At 41.6% G+C, this 19,878-nt stretch overlaps 1 protein-coding gene across 2 annotated transcripts; it reads left to right on the top strand.

Moving 5' to 3' along the window:
* The first annotated feature begins 158 nt into the window (after positions 1–158).
* CCT3 (chaperonin containing TCP1 subunit 3) lies at positions 159–19,125 on the top strand. 2 transcript variants are annotated; one of them, XM_076000237.1, is made up of 14 exons: positions 159–316; positions 2,527–2,588; positions 3,734–3,784; positions 3,879–3,941; positions 4,647–4,743; positions 6,209–6,323; positions 8,879–9,065; positions 10,676–10,825; positions 11,321–11,453; positions 11,625–11,706; positions 16,153–16,333; positions 17,897–18,142; positions 18,326–18,457; positions 18,793–19,125. In XM_076000237.1, the coding sequence occupies exons 1-14, from the start codon at positions 286–288 to the stop codon at positions 18,895–18,897; spliced, it is 1,635 nt and encodes a 544-aa protein (XP_075856352.1). In that variant the 5' UTR covers positions 159–285; the 3' UTR covers positions 18,898–19,125. The 2 variants fall into 2 exon arrangements, with proteins under 2 accessions (XP_075856352.1, XP_012623188.1); XM_012767734.2 differs by having other exon boundaries at positions 6,206–6,323.
* The last annotated feature ends 753 nt before the right edge of the window (positions 19,126–19,878 follow it).

Below are 19,878 nucleotides of genomic sequence, written 5' to 3'. Positions count from 1 at the left end.
CGCAAGCGCCTGTGCCTTTCTACTGCCATCATCGCGCGCTCTCTATCTAGCTTGCCTTGCCGGTTTTTTTTTTTTTTGCGTAGGGGCGGGGCTAAGGTGGCCATTGGTCTGTTTTCGTGCCGGTCAATGAGGTGGGTGCGGTGATTGGTGGCAACTCGGAGAGTAGCGGGTTTAGGTGTAAGCCCTGAGGAGGTAGCGTTTCCTGTGCTTCTGTCTGATTCTCTCTCTCCAGAAGGTTCTGCCGGTTCCCCCAGGTCTGGGTACCTGGCTCTGCATCGCGCCGCCATGATGGGCCATCGTCCCGTTCTCGTCCTTAGTGAGTTCTGGGGAAGCTTGGGGAAGGGACCCCCGCTTTTTGCCCTCCCTCCTCACTTTTCGGTGCTGCCTCAGCTCTGTCCCACCCTGACTCGGCCTCTGAGCCTTTCAGTCATCGTCTTCCTTTCTATCGTCTTCCTCCTCTCCTGCTTTCCTCTCTTCCCCTTAACCTATTCCCCGCTCTTCGCAAACGCAAACTGACTTTCCCCTCGCAAGTCTCTTTACATGTGCTCGTTTTGGGAAGAGCTTTCCCACTCCTTGTTCTGTTTCTCAGCCCCCACCCTTCCTCGCGCCCCTGCACCCTTTCTAGCATTATGTTCAACGTGTAGCTGAGTGAACAATGCTTTTTTAGTTAGGCCTGGCTTTATGTCCTTGGCCCATCCCTTAGCGGCAATTGAAGTGTTTCCTTGTGTGTTGCTGAGTTGATAGTATTTTCGTGTAGAATTGTGAGAACTAAATGAGATAAGTAGGCAAACTGCTTAAATAGAGGGTCTGGCGAATAGCAGGTGGTATCCTTGGTCATTTTACTTTACACTTCTTTTCAGTAACAGTTGTTCAGCAATCTCTTCTTCCTGAAGTAACCGTATTTCACTGATGTTAGATGTAATCTATTCCCTCACTATCTCCCACGTTGTAATCTTTCCCATTAACCAAATGAGTTTTTCTAAATTTCTCGACTGGTTATCCTTCCTTTTGGGAATATCACTTACTTTTTCCTAATGAGCACCACCTCTGTTGTCTTCCCTTGATATGTTTTAGTTCTTTGTGTAACTTCTGTATCTTATCTGCAGGATCACCTAGGATGCCTGACTAGCCATTTCCCCTTTCCCCTCTTCTGTATACCAAATACTGTTCCGAGTTTTTATTCATTTTCTCTGAACCTGGGAAATAACTTAAAAAAAAAAAAGATTTTGTTAACCCTGGAAAAAATATCCCTATTCTGATGAATTGTAGGTCCTTGCAAGTTTCTGGTTACCACTGCCTGAGATAGAAGTGTGAATCCTGAGAATTGTGGGTATTAGATTTGATGGGACTTTGTTGAAAGATTTACAGATTTAGATTATAGGGGAATGTAAGAGGGGAGGGAAATGAGTATTATGTTGGGTTGGCTACTGGTTTGTCTCCACTGACAGGGCCCTGGGGTAAGTGGTGCATAGATAAAGTTTTTTGGGGGTCTGCATTATTCTTTCACATTAGTGTCTGTAACCAATTTAGGATCCCTATTAAAGTATGTAGTCAGCTATTACTGATAGTGAATGGGTTACTGAGACTTTCTTATTACATCCAAGTATGGGGTGACCATACATAATTTTTCATGCAAACTTGGACACTTTTAAGAAAGTGTATTGTAATTTCACAGTACGCTGTGGGGGCACTATCAGTGATTATGCGTGGTAGACTGTCAGAATATGATCCTCCTATCCAAGCAGGAAAATGTGAACCCCCAAACTCTTTTCCTGTTTACATGGAAACAGGCATTACAAAACATTACAAGCATTACAAAGCAATGCTTGATATTTTCTTAGGGTCATGTGCCCTTTGAGAATCTGATGATGACTATGGATCCTCTTCCCAGAAAAAAAAATTGCAGCCTCTCATTTTCTCACATAATCTCAAGGAGTTCACTATCCCATTGAGGCCCATTCATGGATCTTAGGTTATAAATAAATCCCTGCTGAAAACACATGAATGTTTGGTTAGAGGGAAGGTGTTGACCAGGATTCCAAAGTTGAGGCATTGTGGGTTATTTCTTTATATACCAAGGGTTGAAATAAATAAAGAAGTAGATAGCCATAAGTACATCTGTACAGGAACACCAGGCACAGTGATTCATGTCTGTAATCCCAGCACTTTGAGAGGCCAAGGCGGGAGGATCACTTGAAGCCAGGAGTTCCAGACCAGCCTGGCCAAAACAGCAAGACCTCATTTCTACAAAAAAATTTAAAAGTTAACCAGGCATAGTGGCACATGTCTGTAATCCTAGCTACTAGGGAGACTGAAGCAGGATGATTGCTATATATGTTTAAGTTTTTTTGAGGTATAGTCTACATATATAATAAACTGAGCATATTTGAAGTGTACCCTTTTCTAAGCTTTGATCTATGTATATACCATGTGTGCTTTTTTTTATTTTCAAAGGTCAGAGAATAAATAGCTTGTGTATAGTGGGGCATTCCTGGGCTGTATTGACTTCTGTTTTATCTGTTTTAGGCCAGAACACAAAGCGTGAATCCGGAAGAAAAGTTCAATCTGGAAACATCAATGCTGCAAAGGTGTTTTTAAGTGTTTGTTTAGTGTTTAAGTGTTATAAACTTTTAAGTGTTTATTTAGTTTGCCTCCAGCTGTCTTCCCTATTATATTCATATTTGGTCATAGCTGTGTTTCCCATGTATGTAGACTTTAGAATGTGAAACAAGACAGAGGAGAAAGTTGACTTCTCTTCTTTCAGGACATCTCCCTGATGGTGGTAGGAGGAAGGAAGCCCTACCCCTCTGAAGACTAATAATCTCATATTAACCCACACATAATTCTATTGAATATTGTTTTGTGGTTTTTGTTGTTGTTGTTGTTGTTTTTTTGGAGACAGAGTCTCACTCTGTTGCCCAGGCTAGAGTGAGTGCCATGGCGTCAGCCTAGCTCACAGCAACCTCAATCTCCTGCACTCAAGTGATCCTACTGCCTCAGCCTCCCGAGTAGCTGGGACTACAGGCATGCACCACCATGCCCAGCTAATTTTTTCTATATATATTAGTTGGCCAATTAATTTCTTTCTAGTTATAGTAGAGACAGGGTCTTGCTCTTGCTCAGGCTGGTTTTGAACTCCTGACCTCGAGCAGTCCGCCCACCTCGGCCTCCCAGAGTGCTAGGATTACAGGCGTGAGCCACTGTGCCCAGCCATATTGTTTTATAATATTCTATTTGTGTTTGTCCCCCATATGGGACTGAGATACTTTACGGGAACAACTCTGTTAATTTCCTTTTGTATTCCTAGTGCCCACTGGTAGATCCTGGATATTCAGTAAATGTCTTTTGAATGAAATAGTAAAATGGCTGTGTATGTGATTTATGGTGGTGTGGAGGCCACTGTCATGGAATTAAATACTAAGACAAAGTTCTAGTAATTCAGATGGCTGGAAAACTGAGCTCTAGGAGGTATTCCTCCCCCCCCTTTTTTTTTGTGAAAAGTCATTTCTTTACGTATCTACTGAAAGCATTCTCAAGCTGGGGGACGGGTGGGGACAAAAAACAGGAGCTAGCCACATAGTGTGCTATATCTAAAGTGGTTGCCAACCCTACTTTAGAGGTGTCATTGTTAAAACACTGGCTCTGCAGGTTGCTCATGCCCTTTTCCCGTAACACTCCAGCATACACTGTTCTCTGATTTATGTTTAAATGTTTTATGTTTCCTTTTCGTTAGACTATTGCAGATATCATCCGAACATGTTTGGGACCCAAGTCCATGATGAAGGTAGGCTTATTATCTCTTGTTGAAACTCTTAGACTACAAATTTTTCCTTTCTGTTATCTAGGTCACTTAAATACAACTTTTTCTTTTGTCTTAGATGCTTTTGGACCCAATGGGAGGCATCGTGATGACCAATGATGGCAATGCCATTCTTCGAGAGGTGTGTTTTTTTTTTCTAACAGTTTTAAAAACATAAAAGACCCATTAAGATATATGTAGACAATGATTAGTTTCTAAGGGCTACTGTAACAAATTACCACAAACTGATAGACTAAAAACAGAAATTTATTATCGTATAGATTGAAGCTAGAAGTTTGAAATCAAGGTGTCAGCAGCGCCATGCTCCTTCAGAAGGCTGTAGGGAAGAATGCTGCTTTGCCTTTTCTAGCTTGGTTGCCACTAATCCTTAGCATAAACTTGGTCTCTGCCTCATTCTTCGTATGGTATTCTCCTGGTGTGTCTCTTACTATGACATGAATAATTGGATTTGGGGCCCACTCTAATCCAGTATGGCCTTATCTTGACTTGATTGCATCTGCAAAGATCCTGTTGTCAAATTCACAGGTTTGAGGGGTTAGAACTTCAACATATCTTTTTGAAGAGTACAATTCAATCACAGTGGTGCTTCAAGTAAATAATAAAAGATACTGTTCTGTCTTCAAGAAGTTGTAATAGTTAAGTTCATGTAATTCATTTTTTCCCAAAAGAACATGGATATTTTGGGTGCCGTTCCCTTTCATAATAAAGGGAAAGGAAATAATATGTGGAATTAAGAAGCTCAAGAGTTAGGGCCAAGCAAAATGAGTTAAGAGGTTTTTGAATAGTGTTTATTCAGCAGTGATCATCTTCTTCTTTTTTTTTAAAGATTCAAGTCCAGCATCCAGCAGCCAAATCCATGATTGAAATTAGCCGGACCCAAGATGAAGAGGTTGGAGACGGGACCACATCAGTAATTATTCTTGGTAAGAGGAGAAGGGAAGGTTGATAAGGAAAATATAAAATGTCTGTATCACATTTTAAGAAGGAAATTATGTTACCAAGTAATTACAAATATTTAAATAGCTTATTATTGATTTTCTATATATTCTCTAATTGGGCATTAAACATTTATGTAAATGGAATAGGCTGGTATATGTTTATATGTGTAGGCTGACTGTGCAATAAATACAGTTGATTATTCACTATAGGTTATGTTGTATAGTGTCACCACAAACACTGAATTGGCAAATACTAAACCGTTGCTTCTAGGGTAAATACAGGGTTAGGTTCCTGCAAACATCTGGTCACAAATTTTCATCAGCCAATAAATACATACCTTGTTGTATCTATTTTTCTGTTTTAAAGACTTCTATTTAGGCCAGATGTAGTGGCTCACACCTGTAATCCTAGCACTCTGAGAAGCTGAGGTGGGCAGATCGTTTGAGCTCAGAGTTCGAGAACAGCCTAAGCAAGAGCAAGACCCCATCTCTACTAAAAAAAATAGAAATTAGCTGGATAACTAAAAATATATATACAAAAAATTAGCCGGGCATGGTGGCACATGCCTGTAGTCCCAGCTACCTGGGAAGCTGACACAGGAGGATGGCTTGAGCCCAGGAGTTCAAAGGTTGCTGTGAGCTAGGCTAACGCCACAGCACTCTAACCCGGGCAACAGAGTAAGACTCTGTCTCAAAAAAAAAAAAAATTTTAGTGTCAGAAAGCAGGTAGCATAAGCAATTTCTGCAAAAGGCTTTTGACAAAAGGGATATATACATTTCTCTTTTTAACTTTTTTTTTAACTTTGTGTTTATATATATTATTTTGTATATATTAGAAAATTAAGACAAATTTTTAAAAAGGGGACCAATAGTCTTTCATCTAGAGGATAATTTTGTGCTTTTTTGTGGATACTCTTCCAGGTATAAGGTTTTATGTGTTTTGTACAAAATGTAAAACTTGGAATAGTATTAGCCAAATGGTATATCTTTTGGGAGAATCTGTTTTAGGAAAAGGGGGTATTTTTTAGAAGTATAATGACGTTTCTTTGATATCTAGGTGCTTTTCAAAACATTACTATGGCCCAGGTGCAGTGGCTTACGCCTGTAATCCTAGCACTCTGGGAGGGCGGATTGCTCAAAGTCAGGAGTTCGAAACCAGCCTGAGCAAGAGCAAGACCCTGTCTCTACTATAAATAGAAAGAAATTAATTGGCCAACTAACATACATAGAAAAAATTAGCCGGGCATGGTGGCGCATGCCTGTAATTGCAGCTACTTGGGAGGCTGAGGCAGAAGGATTGCATGAGCCCAGGAGTTTGAGGTTGTTGTGAGCTAAGCTGACGCCACAGCATTCACTCTAGCCTGGGCAACAAAGTGAGACTCTGTCTCAAAATAAAAATAAAAAAATAAAATAAAAACATTACTATGCTGCTTGTATCTCTTTTCAGCAGGAGAAATGTTGTCTGTAGCTGAGCACTTCCTAGAGCAGCAGATGCACCCAACAGTGGTCATCAGTGCTTACCGCAAGGCATTGGATGATATGATCAGCACCCTAAAGAAAATCAGGTATTGAATGGCCAGAAATGGGTAGTATCAAATATGAGAGGCCTAGGAAACTGAGTGATCTGTTCTTAGGTAGTAAAAAGGCCAGGCACATCTCTCTCGCACATGTGTGCACATGCACACACACATGGTGGCTTATACCCTGGTGTCATTTTGTGAGAAGGAGTAATAGAAGACAAATGTGAAGGGGAGGATGTGTAAATAAAAGTTTAGAAAATGGCAAAGGATACAAAATGGATATATAAAAGCAGCTACTAGAATCAACTCATGTTTTGGGCTGGGCGTGGTGGCTCACGCCTGTAATTCTTGAACTGTGGGAGGCTGAGGCCAGGAGTTCAAGCAAGATATCGTCTCTATAAAAAAAATTTTAAAGGCCAGGCACGGTGGCTCACGCCTATAATCCTAGCACTCTGGGAGGCAGAGGCGGGCAGATTGCTCGAGGTCAGGAGTTCGAAACTAGCTTGAGCAAGAGCAAGACCCCGTCTCTACTATAAATAGAAAGAAATTAATTGGCCAACTAATATATATATGCAAAAAATTAGCCGGGCATGGTGGCGCATGCCTGTAGTCCCAGGTACTTGGGAGACTGAGGCAGGAGGATTGCTTGAGCCCAGGAGATTGAGGTTGCTTTGAGCTAGGCTGACGCCACGTCACTCACCCTAGCCTGGGCAACAAAGTGAGACTCTGTCTCAAAAAACAAAATTTTTTTTAAAAATTAGCTGTGTGTAGCGTATAAACACCTATAGTTATAGCTACTCATGAGGCTGGAGTTTAAGCCCAGGAGTTTGAGGTTGCAGTGAGCTATGATAACACTACTGCATTCTAGCCTGGGCAACAGAGTGAGACCTTGTCTCAAAATATATATTTGGTGGGGGAGGGGAAGGTTACATGCTATCTACACATTTCCATGTTAGGTGCTGCTATGGGAAATGTAAATAAGTCTACCTTCCAAGATTTTAGATTCTAGTAGGGGGAATAAGTTAAGGAATTAAATAACTATAAATATGCTACCATCATGTATGATTGTAGTCAATTCAGTATTCCGATAAAGTGCTATGAGGATGTTACCTAGTAGTTTCCCACTGAAATCAAAAAGGACTAGGATTGAAAGTGGCCATTCAAATCTGGTAATCAAAGAACTTGCTGTTAGTTTGTATTTGCTAAGTGTGAATAGGACAGTGAAGGGGGTATAAGAATGTGTGGCTTCTAACTTTAGGGAATTTTTAAGTTGTAACATAATGCAGAGTCACAGTGTTTTGAATAAAAAAATTTGTTCAGGCCGGTCGCGGTGGCTCACGCCTGTAATCCTAGCACTCTGGGAGGCCGAGGCGGGCGGATTGCTCGAGGTTGGGAGTTCGAAACCATCCTGAGCGAGACCCCGTCTCTACTAAAAATAGAAAGAAATTAATTGACCAACTAAAAATATATATACAAAAAACTAGCCGGGCATGGTGGCACATGCCTGTAGTCCCAGCTACTTGGGAGGCTGAGGCAGGAGGATCGTTTGAGCCCAGGAGTTTGAGGTTGCTGTGAGCCAGGCTGACGCCATGGCACTCACTCTAGCCTGGGCAACAAAAGTGAGACTCTGTCTCAAAAAAAAAAAAAAAAATTTGTTCAAAAAGTAAAAGTCTATGATATTCTACTCTTTTATATGGTTAGGTGATTGGGTGTGTGAGTAATTAGTGATTTGGTGAACTTTGTATTGTACTGCCTGCTGTTAAGAAACAGCATATGGTAATATCTCTGGCACATTTAGGGAATGAAGTGTTTGACTTAATTATTTTTATGAAGTAAGCTCTACAAGAATATACAGACACCCAAAAGTTTTATTTGAGTGTGTGGTGCTGAATCCTTAGAAAGTTGTTCTTATTTTGTCAAGCAATAACTGCTTGTCTGGAGCACTTTATCTTAGATAATGTTTTTGGAGCAATTGCCTCTTCCCTAAAGCCCGTGATTCAACAACTATTTAATAATTGTATCTTACATACCTTATACTGTTATAAGAGGGATTTTAGCTATGTGAAAATATCTTGTGAGGGGAGACTAAAGTAACACATAAAAACAATAGATACTATGTGGCACACCGTGACTTACAGTGCTAGATAGAATTTGGTTTTATGGTTTTCAGAATGGATAGGGAGACTGATTTGATATCAAAAGAAACTCTTAACAGTTGTCTAGTTGTGGGAAAAGGTGTCATAAAAAAAATGTGTCTTGACCCGAGTTGTAAAAGTTGAAGAGTTTGTTTTTGGTTGAAGCAGAAGATACAGTACAATTATTTTACTGTAAGCTTGTGTGTAAATGTGGAGAGTTGTCAGACATGGGAACAGATTGCTCAGAGAATTAAGGCACCTTTCAGGGATGGGTTAGTTGTAAACTTGCTGAAAGGCAGAGGGATGGACAAAGATTATTTCTTGGTGTCCCTTTTAGTTTTCTACAAAAGAACAGATCACCACGTTCTTCTTTGGGGCCCATTATTATAGGCATCAAGATATAGATGAGGGACTTCTTCATCCAATATGCCTGCTGAGCATATCATCTCATTTTGTCTTCTCTAGTACCCCTGTTGACATCAGTAACCGTGATGTAATGCTAAACATCATCAACAGCTCCATTACTACCAAAGCAATCAGTCGATGGTCCTCTTTGGCTTGCAATATTGCCCTGGATGCTGTCAAGACTGTACAGTTGGAGGAGAATGGTCGGAAGGAGATTGACATCAAAAAATATGCAAGGATAGAAAAGGTAAACCTTTCAAAAGTGTGTATTTTGCAGATATTATTTTCTAGCATGGATCACTTCACTTGTGGAGGAAGTAGTTTTATTTTTTTTTTATTTTTTTTTTTTTTTTTGAGACAGAGTCTCACTTTGTTGCCCAGGCTAGAGTGAGTGCCGTGGCGTCAGCCTGGCTCACAGCAACCTCAATCTCCTGGGCTCAGCGATCCTACTGCCTCAGCCTCCCGAGTAGCTGGGACTACAGGCATGTGCCACCATGCCCGGCTAATTTTTTGTATATATATATTTTTAGTTGGTCAATTAATTTCTTTCTATTTTTGGTAGAGACGGGGTCTTGCTCAGGCTGGTTTCGAACTCCTGACCTTGAGCGATCCGCCCGCCTCGGCCTCCCAAAGTGCTAGGATTACAGGCGTGAGCCACCGCGCCCGGCCGAGGAAGTAGTTTTAAATCAGAGTCAAGATATCTTTTAGAAATAAGAAGAACCATATTGGTACCTGGAAAATAAAAACCTAAAGAGCCTACCAAGGAGGATTTCCTGAAATAATTTTGATACCTTCGCTGCTATCCCCTACACAAAGTGTACAAGGGCAAGGAAAAGGTTTATTGGAAAGCTTCTGCCCATCTCTACTAATATTTTTTTTTTTTTTTTGAGACAGAGTCTTGCTTTGTTGCCCGGGCTAGAGTGAGTGCCATGGCATCAGCCTAGCTCACAGCAACCTCAAACTCCTGGGCTCAAGCAATCCTGCTGTCTCAGCCTCCCGAGTAGCTGGGACTGCAGGCATGCACCACCATGCCTGACTAATTTTTTGTATATATATTAGTTGGCCAATTAATTTCTTTCTGTTTATAGTAAAGACGGGGTCTCACTCTTGCTCAGGCTGGTTTCGAACTCCTGACTTTGAGCAGTCCGCCCGCCTCAGCCTCCCAGAGTGCTAGGATTACAGGCGTGAGCCACCACGCCTGGCCTTCTACTAATTTTTTTTAAGGGGGGGGTGGGGTCACACTATTGTCGAGGCTGGTATTGAACTCCTGGCCTCAAGTGATCTTCCAGCCTTGGCTTTCCAAAGTACTGGGATTACAGGCATGTGTTACCTCACCCAACCTCTACTAGTAAAAGTAAAAGTAACTAAAAAAATTAGCATAGTGGCCCACATCTGTAGTCTCAGCTACTCTGGAGGCTGAGGTGGGAGGATCACTTGAGCCCAGGAGTTTGAGGTTACAAGTGAGCTATGATGATGGCCACTACACTCTAGTCCTAATGAAACCTTGTCTCACAAAAAAGTTAAAGTTTATGGCCAGTAGGTGGAGCCCCAAACCTAAAATTCTGTGGCAATATCTTTAAGGAAGTGGGAGAGATCTAAGCCCTTTAAATCTTTTGTCAAGTCACTAAATTTCTGTAGGTCTTATCTGACGTTCAAATTGGGTGTCATGATCCAAGATTGGTGTGCTTCCTAGAGGGAGAAAAAATGAAGTTGCAACCATATTTTGTTTTTGAGCTTCATGGAAGAAAGCTACTTTAGAAGCTTGAACTATTGGTCATTTGGGTAAGATGAACATATGGGAAGTTGAGAAATTGTCTCGTCTTAGTTGTGAAATAAAGTGGATTTTCTTTTGCTCAGATACCTGGGGGTATCATTGAAGACTCATGTGTCTTACGTGGAGTCATGATCAACAAGGATGTGACCCATCCACGAATGCGACGCTATATCAAGAACCCTCGCATTGTGCTGCTGGACTCTTCTCTGGAATACAAGAAAGGTGAAAGCCAGGTAAGGTTCCTGGCCTTGTTCCTTAAGGTGGATGCAAGAATCTGACTGCTAACATGGGACATTAAATGTATGTTTATTGCATGTCTACTCTATGCTGTTAACTGTTCCCTGACTCATAGAACAATCCTTTAAAATAATTGACTCCATTTTACAGATGAGGGATCCGAAGCTCAGAGAAGTTAGGTTATAAACTCAGAATTTCCATGCACACTGGTAGGACAGAGATAATGCTGAACTGCATGGTCAGAGACCTCAGAAGGCCAAACTCACTGCTAATTGCCATGTGACTTTGAGTTCCAGTTGTTTAATAATGAAGAGGTTAAACTAGATGATAACTATAGCTAAACTGACTTATAGAGGTGTGAGGTCATGGCTTTAACATGATTCTGACTCTTTTTGGGATACATAGGAGGGTTGGGTAGAAAGATTGTGAAACTGAAGAGCTTAGCCAGTCCAGGGACTTTTAAATCAGAATGACTTTTCTTTGCCACACAGACTGACATTGAGATTACACGGGAGGAAGACTTCACCCGAATCCTCCAAATGGAAGAAGAGTATATTCAACAGCTCTGTGAGGACATTATCCAACTGAAGCCCGATGTGGTCATCACAGAAAAGGGCATCTCAGGTAGAACTTCATTAATTTTTCCAGCCCACCTTTGAGAGAGGTAGATGAGGGTGGGTGATATTTTTTTCCCCTCATGTCAGCATAGACATTATAAATGTATGATGGTTAGAGTACTTTGGAGATCAAATCAGTTCAGAACCCAGCTTGACACCCCTACTCTTGGATTTGCAGATTTAGCTCAGCACTACCTCATGCGGGCCAATATCACAGCCATCCGCAGAGTCCGGAAGACAGACAATAATCGCATTGCTAGGTGAGTAGGCCAGGTAAAAATAAGATGCTTCCTCCCTTCCCAGCCACCCCCCCACCCCCGTGTGTTTCCCTTTGTAGCTATGTAATGTAGTTATCATTACTTGAAAAGGTATAATATATGGTACAGTAACAGATGTAAATAACCTAGGCTTGACTGTTTGCCCTCTTCAAAAGTCCTCTAGTCCAGCACTTACTACTGCATGAGTCTCTTCTATACTGCCTTTAACCATTAGTAAGCAACTTATACTTAGACATCTGTAATTGCTACCTTAATAGGTGTCCATTACATTTCTAAGTAACTACTTATCAAAGAGTTCTTTTCTTTATTGTCATCCTGATAATTTTGAATGAACATTTCTTCTGTAGTCTGCTTCTATTTTTTGTAGTGATGGGGGTCTTGCTATGTTTCCCAGGCTGGTCTTGAACTCCTAGCCTCAAGCAATCCTCCTGCCTTGGTCTTCCAAAGTGCTGGGATTACAAACAAGAGCCATAGTGCTGGACCCCCACAGTGGTCTGTTTTAACTGGCTCAGATTATAGCAGCACCATCAGTTTCCTTGATTGGGTTTCTCAGCAGCTGTTAATGCAACTCTAGATTATATTTACTACTTCCTCACTAATGTCTGTGCTCAGAGACCTTTTTATTTTACTTATTTTTTTTAAAGAGACAAGATCTTGCTATGTTATCCAGGCTGGTCTCAAACTCCTGGGCTCAAGCAGTCCTCCCACCTCAACTTTCCACATAGCTGGGATTACAGGTGTGCACCACTGTGCCTGACATAGACCATTCATTTTTAATACTATTTATTAAAAAGCAGATAAATCCTACCCCAACATATATCACAGATCCAAACTGAATTTTATACTTCTGCTGCCTCTGAAATGATTCTCAGCATACATGTAGTTGACTCCACATGCCCATGGTGGAGTGAAAAGTGAACCATAAGCCATATAAATAGTTGTTATACTGTGGTTCTTTTTTGAATTTGCATTTTATTATAATGTCATAACTACTTACCCCTGAATTTTTTGTTTGTTTGTTTGTTTTTTGAGGTAGAGTCTTACTCTATTGCCCTGGCTAGAGTGCCGTGGCATCAGCCTAGCTCACAGCAACCTCAAAAACTCCTGGGCTCAGGCAATCCTCCTGCCTCAGCCTCCGGAGTAGCTGGGACTATAAGCATGCGCCACCATGCCCAGCTAATTTTTTCTATGTATTTTTAGTTGGCCAATTTCTTTCTATTTTTTTTTTTTTTTTTTTTTTTTTTGAGACAGAGTCTCGCTTTGTTGCCCAGGCTAGAGTGAGTGCCGTGGCGTCAGCCTAGCTCACAGCAACCTCAAACTCCTGGGCTCAAGCAATCCTCCTGCCTCAGCCTCCCAAGTAGCTGGGACTACAGACATTCGCCACCATGCCCGGCTAATTTTTTGTATATATATATTAGTTGGCCAATTAATTTCTTTCTATTTATAGTAGAGATGGGGTCTCGCTCTTGCTCAGGCTGGTTTTGAACTCCTGACCTCGAGCAATCCGCCCGCCTCGGCTTCCCAGAGAGCTAGGATTACAGGCGTGAGCCACTGCGCCCGGCCTCGTTCTATTTTTAATAGAGACGGGGTCTCGCTCTTGCTGGTTTCAAACTCCTGATAACCTTGAGTGATCCTCCCACCTCAGCCTCTCAGAGTGCTAGGATTATAGGCGTGAGCCACCGTGCCCGGCCACCCCTGAATATTTTTGATCCATGGTTGGTTGAAGCCATGGATATGGAGAAATGAGACTGTACCTTATGTACTTATTCACTATCCTCCTTGCTTGACATTTGCATCTTTCGTACAGTCCTATTGACCTTGAGAACCAACTGGATAGTACAAGATGGGTTATATCTAGAAATGACTGTTATGTTAGATGTACGTAAGAAATCATTGTCCACATTTTAGTGACCACAGAGTATACTTTGAATTCAACTCTGGTTTTAGTAGCGATGACTAGTTGACTTAGGTATACAGTTGACCATTGAACAACCCCCATGCTGTTGAAAATCCACACATAACTTTTGACTCCCTAAAAATATAACTAGAATCTTCACCAATAACATAAACAGTTACACATTTTGTGTATATGTATTATGCACCGTAGTCTTACAGTAAAGTAAGCTAGATAAAAAATGTTAAAATCATATGGAAAATATATTTACTATGTTTTAAGTGAAAGTGTATAAAGGTCTTCATCCTCACGTTGAGAAGGCTGAGGAGGAAATGGAATGGTTAGTCTAGCTGTCCTAGGAGTGGCAGAGGCAGAGGAGGTAGAAGGAGGGGTAAAACAAGCAGGTACACTCGGTGTAATGGAGATACATCATAATCCCTATCTGACTTTTTGCTGCTTCATTTCTCTAAAAATGTTTTCTATTCAATACCAGTCCTACTTCCAATGTTCAGTTGCATGGCCCCTGTCATAGAAGGGTCCATGTCATAAAAGAGTCAAAAACAGTCTAGAATACTTGGAACCCTTCTGCCAGATTGTCTAATGTCAGTTTGTTTTCTGGCACTGCTTCTTCTACGTCTTCATCTTTTGTCACTGATTCAGAAGCACTCATCTCCATCAAGTTGTATTCCATTACTTCCTTTTGTATGGTGTCTGTTAGCTCTTAAATTTATTCAAGATCCACATATTGAAACTGTTCACCTCCTTCTCTACCTTTTTTGCCATATCCATAATATCTTTCATTATTCCCTTGATTGGTTCTGTCTTAAATCCTGTGAAGTCATGCACAACATCTGGACAGAGTTTTTTCCTGCAGGCATTTGTTTCAGACTTGGTGACTTTCACAGATTTTTCTATGATGCCGGCATCTTCAATGGTACAATTCTTCCAGACTTTCATGATGTTCTTCTGTTATGGTTCTCTTCCATAGCATTGGAAATCCTTTACATAGACTACCATGTGTAATGACCCCCTGATCTAGATACTGAATTAGTGATAATATGTTTTGGGGCAAGTAGACCACTTGGATGCTTTGAATGTTGAACTCTTGGGGTTCTGGGTGGCCAGGGGCATTGTCCAGTATGAAAAGAACTTTGGTTCTGCTGTAGAATGTGTCCCTCTACAAAAAAAAGGAATAACTTTTGGAAGGCAATCCCTTTCTGGCAAGATACTTTGTGACTTCAGGGAAAAAGCATCAATGGAATCAATCCGGAAAAAAGGTTCTCGTCCAGGCCTTCTTGTGCAACCAAAAGACTGACAGCTGGTATTTATCTTTTCCCTTCAAGGCTCCTTTTAACTCAATGGTTTTCTTGGTGGTGTCTGGGAACTCATCTGCTGCCTCTTGATCAACAGAAGCTGTTTCTCCTGTTATCTTGACATTTTTTTAAAATAGACCTCTTTCTGTAATTATCAAATCATCCTTTGCTGGCATTGAATTCTCCAGCTTTAGATCCTTCATCTTCCTTTGCTTTGTTAAGTGAGGACTTTGCTTTTCTTGTATCAGAGTCTATAGGCATCCCTTTCTTAAGGTGATCCTGTACATACATAAAAGCTTCATTTTCAGTACAAGATTAAAAGGTAGTTTTACAAAAAGTGCAAGGTTTTCGCACCTGCTGGCATAGCTACAATGATAGCTTCACGTATTTTTTTTTTTTTAAACAATGCTCCTTACACTTGATTCATTTATCTTGAAATGGCGGGCAACTATAGGCGCAGATCTCAATCTATAGTACATACAAGCAATTCAGTTTTTTCTTAATAATGTCGTGATTTTTCTCTGTTTCTTGGGAGCACTTCCAGCATCACTAGTGGCATTAGGTATGGGTCTCATGGTGTTATTAAAGGTTTACAATATTGCACTAAACACAGTGAAAAACACATGAGAACCATAAGAAATTACTTTTTATTGCAGTATGCAATTTACTGGAGAAGTGAATTATTTACATGGAGATATGATTAGCATCACATTGTTTTAAGCAAATACTTGCAACATGTGAGCTCACCACAATCACAACAGGAGATAGCTATGAAACTATAGTAGTACAGACTATTACTACAGTTAATTTTATGCAGTTGTGATTTAATACTGCATCATTTTATGCATTCATGACATACCTTTTTCTTAATTTTTTCACTATTACTAGGCTACACAGTTTGCTAGTTTTTTCTGATTGTCACAAATGTCATAAATTTTCCCATATATTGGGAAAAATCCACATATAAGTAGATCTATGAAGTTCAAATACGTGTTGTTCCAGGGTCAGCTGTACAGTTTCATTTATTAACAAAGCCTTACTATTTTAAGGGAACTTTACCTATTTATCTTTGAGAATCTTTCACCATGTAGGCAAGACCTCTCAAATGATGTTTCTAGCAATCTACTTTTGCCCTTATCCCTAGCTACAGACCTTAGGAATTAGGGAGATGGGTAAGTATCTGAAATCATCTGGTTCTCCCCACGCCCCTTCACCCAACAGAGCCTGTGGGGCCCGGATAGTCAGCCGACCAGAGGAACTTAGAGAAGATGATATTGGAACAGGAGCAGGCCTGTTGGAAATCAAAAAAATTGGAGATGAGTACTTTACATTCATCACTGAGTGCAAGGACCCCAAGGCCTGCACCATTCTCCTGCGGGGGGCCAGCAAAGAGATTCTCTCGGTGAGTCAGCCTTGGAAGTGTGACCAGATAGAAGTTGGTCATTCCACTTCAGAGTTTTCTAGAGGACCTAAAATCATCCTGTTGCCCATTTATAGCTATTTGCATCTGTACCCATGAATGCCTTTCCTGCTTCCTTTATTATTGTTTAAAAAAATTATCATCTTAACCATTTTTAAGTGTTGCTAAGTATATTCATATCCTTGTGCAAGTGATATCCAGAACTTTTTCATCTTGCAAAACTGAGACGCTATATCCCTTGAACAAGACCCCTCATTTCCTCCGTGGCAACCACTACTTCCTTCTCGCCCCGAGACAGTCTTATTCTGACACCCTGGGTAGGGTGCAGTGGCGTCAGCCTATCTCACAGCAACCTCAAACTGGGCTCAAGTGATCCTTCTGCCTCAGCCTCCCAAGTAGCTGGGACTATCAGCTTGCACCACCATGCCAAGCTAATTTTTTTTTTTTGAGACAGAGTCACATTCTCTTGCCCAGGCTAGAGTGCCATGGCGTCAGCCTAGCTCACAGCAACGTCAAATTCCTGGGCTTAGGCAATCTTCCTGCCTCAGCCTTCCGAGTAGCTGGGACTACAGGCATGTACCACCATGCCCGGCTAATTTTTTCTATATATATTTTTAGTTGGCCAATTAATTTCTTTCTATTTTTATTTTATATATATATATATATATATATTTATTTTATTTATTTATTTTTTTGAGACAGAGTCTCACTTTGTTGCCCAGGCTAGAGTGAGTGCCGTAGCATCAGCCTAGCTCACAGCAACCTCAATCTCCTGGGCTCAAGCAATCCTTCTGCCTCAGCCCTCCCGAGTAGCTAGGACTACAGGCATGCACCACCATGCCCGGCTAATTTTTTGTATATATATTTTTAGTTGGTCAATTAATTTCTTTCTATTTTTAGTATAGACGGGGTCTCACTCTTGCTTAGGCTGATTTCGAACTCCTGATAACCTTGAGTGATCCTCCCGCCTTGGCCTCCCAGAGTGCTAGGAATACAGGCGTGAGCTACCATGCCTGGCCAAATTTTTTCTAGTTTTAATAGAGATGGAGTCTCACTCTTGCTCATGCTGGTATCAAACTCCTGACCTAAAGCAATCCTCCCACCTGGGCTTCCCTGACTGCCAGGATTACAGGTGTGAGCCACCACGCCTAGCCTGCTTCCTTATTTTGTATGTTGAAATTACAAATATTACTTTTTTTCCTCATTGAGGCTAGAGAAGTTTCCCAAAGGCACATAGCTAGTAAGTTAGAGTTTCCATAACACCATGTAGCCTCCTAAAGGACACAACTAGAAATAGACAGAATAGGGTACAGCTCCAAAGACCTAATAACTTCATGGTCAGAGTGACACCTCTCTGCTCTCTTCGAGTTATGAGTTACACATTCTTATTAGCTAAATAGCATCTGCCCTGCGCGATAGGTTCCAAGGACCTTTGCTAGTTGCCCTCGGTGGTTTACTAGCCTTGGCAGTAGGAAGTCCTTTGGTATCTTTGATTTCTCCATGAGTCATTGAGATTTGGCTTCATACTATCTCTGCTTTTCCAAGGAAGTAGAACGCAACCTCCAGGATGCCATGCAAGTGTGTCGGAATGTTCTCCTGGACCCTCAGCTGGTGCCAGGTGGTGGGGCCTCTGAGATGGCTGTGGCCCATGCCTTGACAGAAAAATCAAAGGCCATGACTGGTGTGGAACAATGGCCATACAGGGCTGTTGCACAGGCCCTAGAGGTCATTCCTCGTACCCTGATCCAGAACTGTGGGGCCAGCACCATCCGTCTGCTCACCTCCCTTCGGGTAAGTTCTTTTCCATGCTATTACTTTGATGAAGTGGGGAAAGCTGTGTTTGGATAGTTTGCATCTGTCTATCCAAGTTCTCCTTAGAGTTTGTTCTCTTAAAATCTTTTTCTCCTTTTGATCTTTGACTTGTTTTGGTCACTGCCATTTCCCTTTAACTATTTCTGCCTCCTCCCTCTGCAGGCCAAGCATACCCAAGAGAACTGTGAGACCTGGGGTGTAAATGGTGAGACGGGTACTTTGGTGGACATGAAAGAACTAGGCATATGGGAGCCATTGGCTGTGAAGCTGCAGACATACAAGACTGCAGTGGAGGTGAGGCACCTTAAGTCATGTGAATGCTATTTATTTTCTGATAACCAGAAACTAGTGGTTTGGTCTAGTCTTGAAGGGAGGGGTATAGAAGGCAGAGTATTCCACAAAGGTCCCCTAAGGAATTCCATCCCTCTGCATATCTTTAGCTTATACTAAAAGCAAGGTAACATACCACAAGCTGCGTCTGCTTAGGGAGAACTGTGTTTACATTCGAGACTCTAAAAAGGTAGATTTCAGATAAAAGTAATTCTATGGGAGTAGCTAGGTGATATGTTGAAAGAAAACAGAATCCTTTCCTTCTCTGCTGACCTTATTGAGTCTGGTTTTTCTCCTAGACGGCAGTTCTGCTGCTGCGGATTGATGACATTGTCTCAGGCCACAAAAAGAAGGGCGATGACCAGAGCCGGCAAGGCGGGGCTCCTGATGCTGGCCAAGAATGAGTGCTGGGCGAGGTGACTTCAACGCACAAAACCAGCAAAGTCTCCCCCTTTCCTGAGCCAGAGTGCCAGGAACACTGTGGACGTCTTGTCTGGAAGGGATCAGGTTGAGGGGCAACCCCAGTCCCTTTCTGTCCCAGCTCAGTTTGCAAAAAGCACTGACATGTAATTCTTCTCTATTGTAAGGTTTCCATTTAGTTTGCTTCCGATGATTAAATCTAAGTCATTTGAGAGAGTTGTGTGTTTTTCAACCTTGGGTCATATCTCTACCTCCTGACAGAAAGACAGAAAACCTTACTAGGGAGGAAGGGAGATAGGAATGAGGTCATTCAGTCTCTTTTTTTTCTTCTTCTTTTTGAAGGGGTATTCTTCAGACTTCTCAGTAGGTCTTGGTTTGGTAAGACCCTTTTGGAGTTCAGAAGATGATGTAAAGTTTATGAAGCACTACTTTGCATTCACTACCCAAAAGCAAGAGGAACCTGTCTAAACCACAGGTGTTCCCCATCTGTGGTTGTATGTAGAACAATATTCAATATGTGCTAGGGCTCTGGCATTTGTCCTAAAGGACATATATAACATCTTTTTTTTTTTTTTTTTTTTGAGACAGAGTCTCGCTTTGTTGCCCAGGCTAGAGTGAGTGCCGTGGCGTCAGCCTAGCTCACAGCAACCTCAAACTCCTGGGCTCGAGCGATCCTTCTGCCTCAGCCTCCCGAGTAGCTGGGACTACAGGCATGTGCCACCATGCCCGGCTAATTTTTTTATATATATATCAGTTGGCCAATTAATTTCTTTCTATTTATAGTAGAGACGGGGTCTCGCTCTTGCTCAGGCTGGTTTTGAACTCCTGACCTTGAGCAATCCGCCCGCCTCGGCCTCCCAAGAGCTAGGATTACAGGCGTGAGCCACCGCGCCCGGCCAACATCTTTTTTGTATTGCATAATTTTCAGAATTCTCCCTATCTTACCTGGAGTTCTTTTTCTCTGC

The sequence above is a fragment of the Microcebus murinus genome, chromosome 2 (genome assembly GCF_040939455.1).
Source record: "Microcebus murinus isolate Inina chromosome 2, M.murinus_Inina_mat1.0, whole genome shotgun sequence".
NCBI lineage: Eukaryota > Metazoa > Chordata > Mammalia > Primates > Cheirogaleidae > Microcebus > Microcebus murinus.
The sequence above is the reverse complement of the archived record's forward strand: the minus strand, read 5'-3'. Positions and strand labels throughout refer to the sequence as shown.

Bases quoted from the DNA above. Each gene is read 5' to 3' on its own strand.
- CCT3 (XM_012767734.2), top strand. From the start codon at position 286: ATGATGGGCCATCGTCCCGTTCTCGTCCTTA. The intron at 11,454-11,624 runs GTAGAACTTCAT...TTGGATTTGCAG, and splicing joins CACAGAAAAGGGCATCTCAG to ATTTAGCTCAGCACTACCTC. The intron at 16,334-17,896 runs GTGAGTCAGCCT...TGCTTTTCCAAG, and splicing joins CCAGCAAAGAGATTCTCTCG to GAAGTAGAACGCAACCTCCA.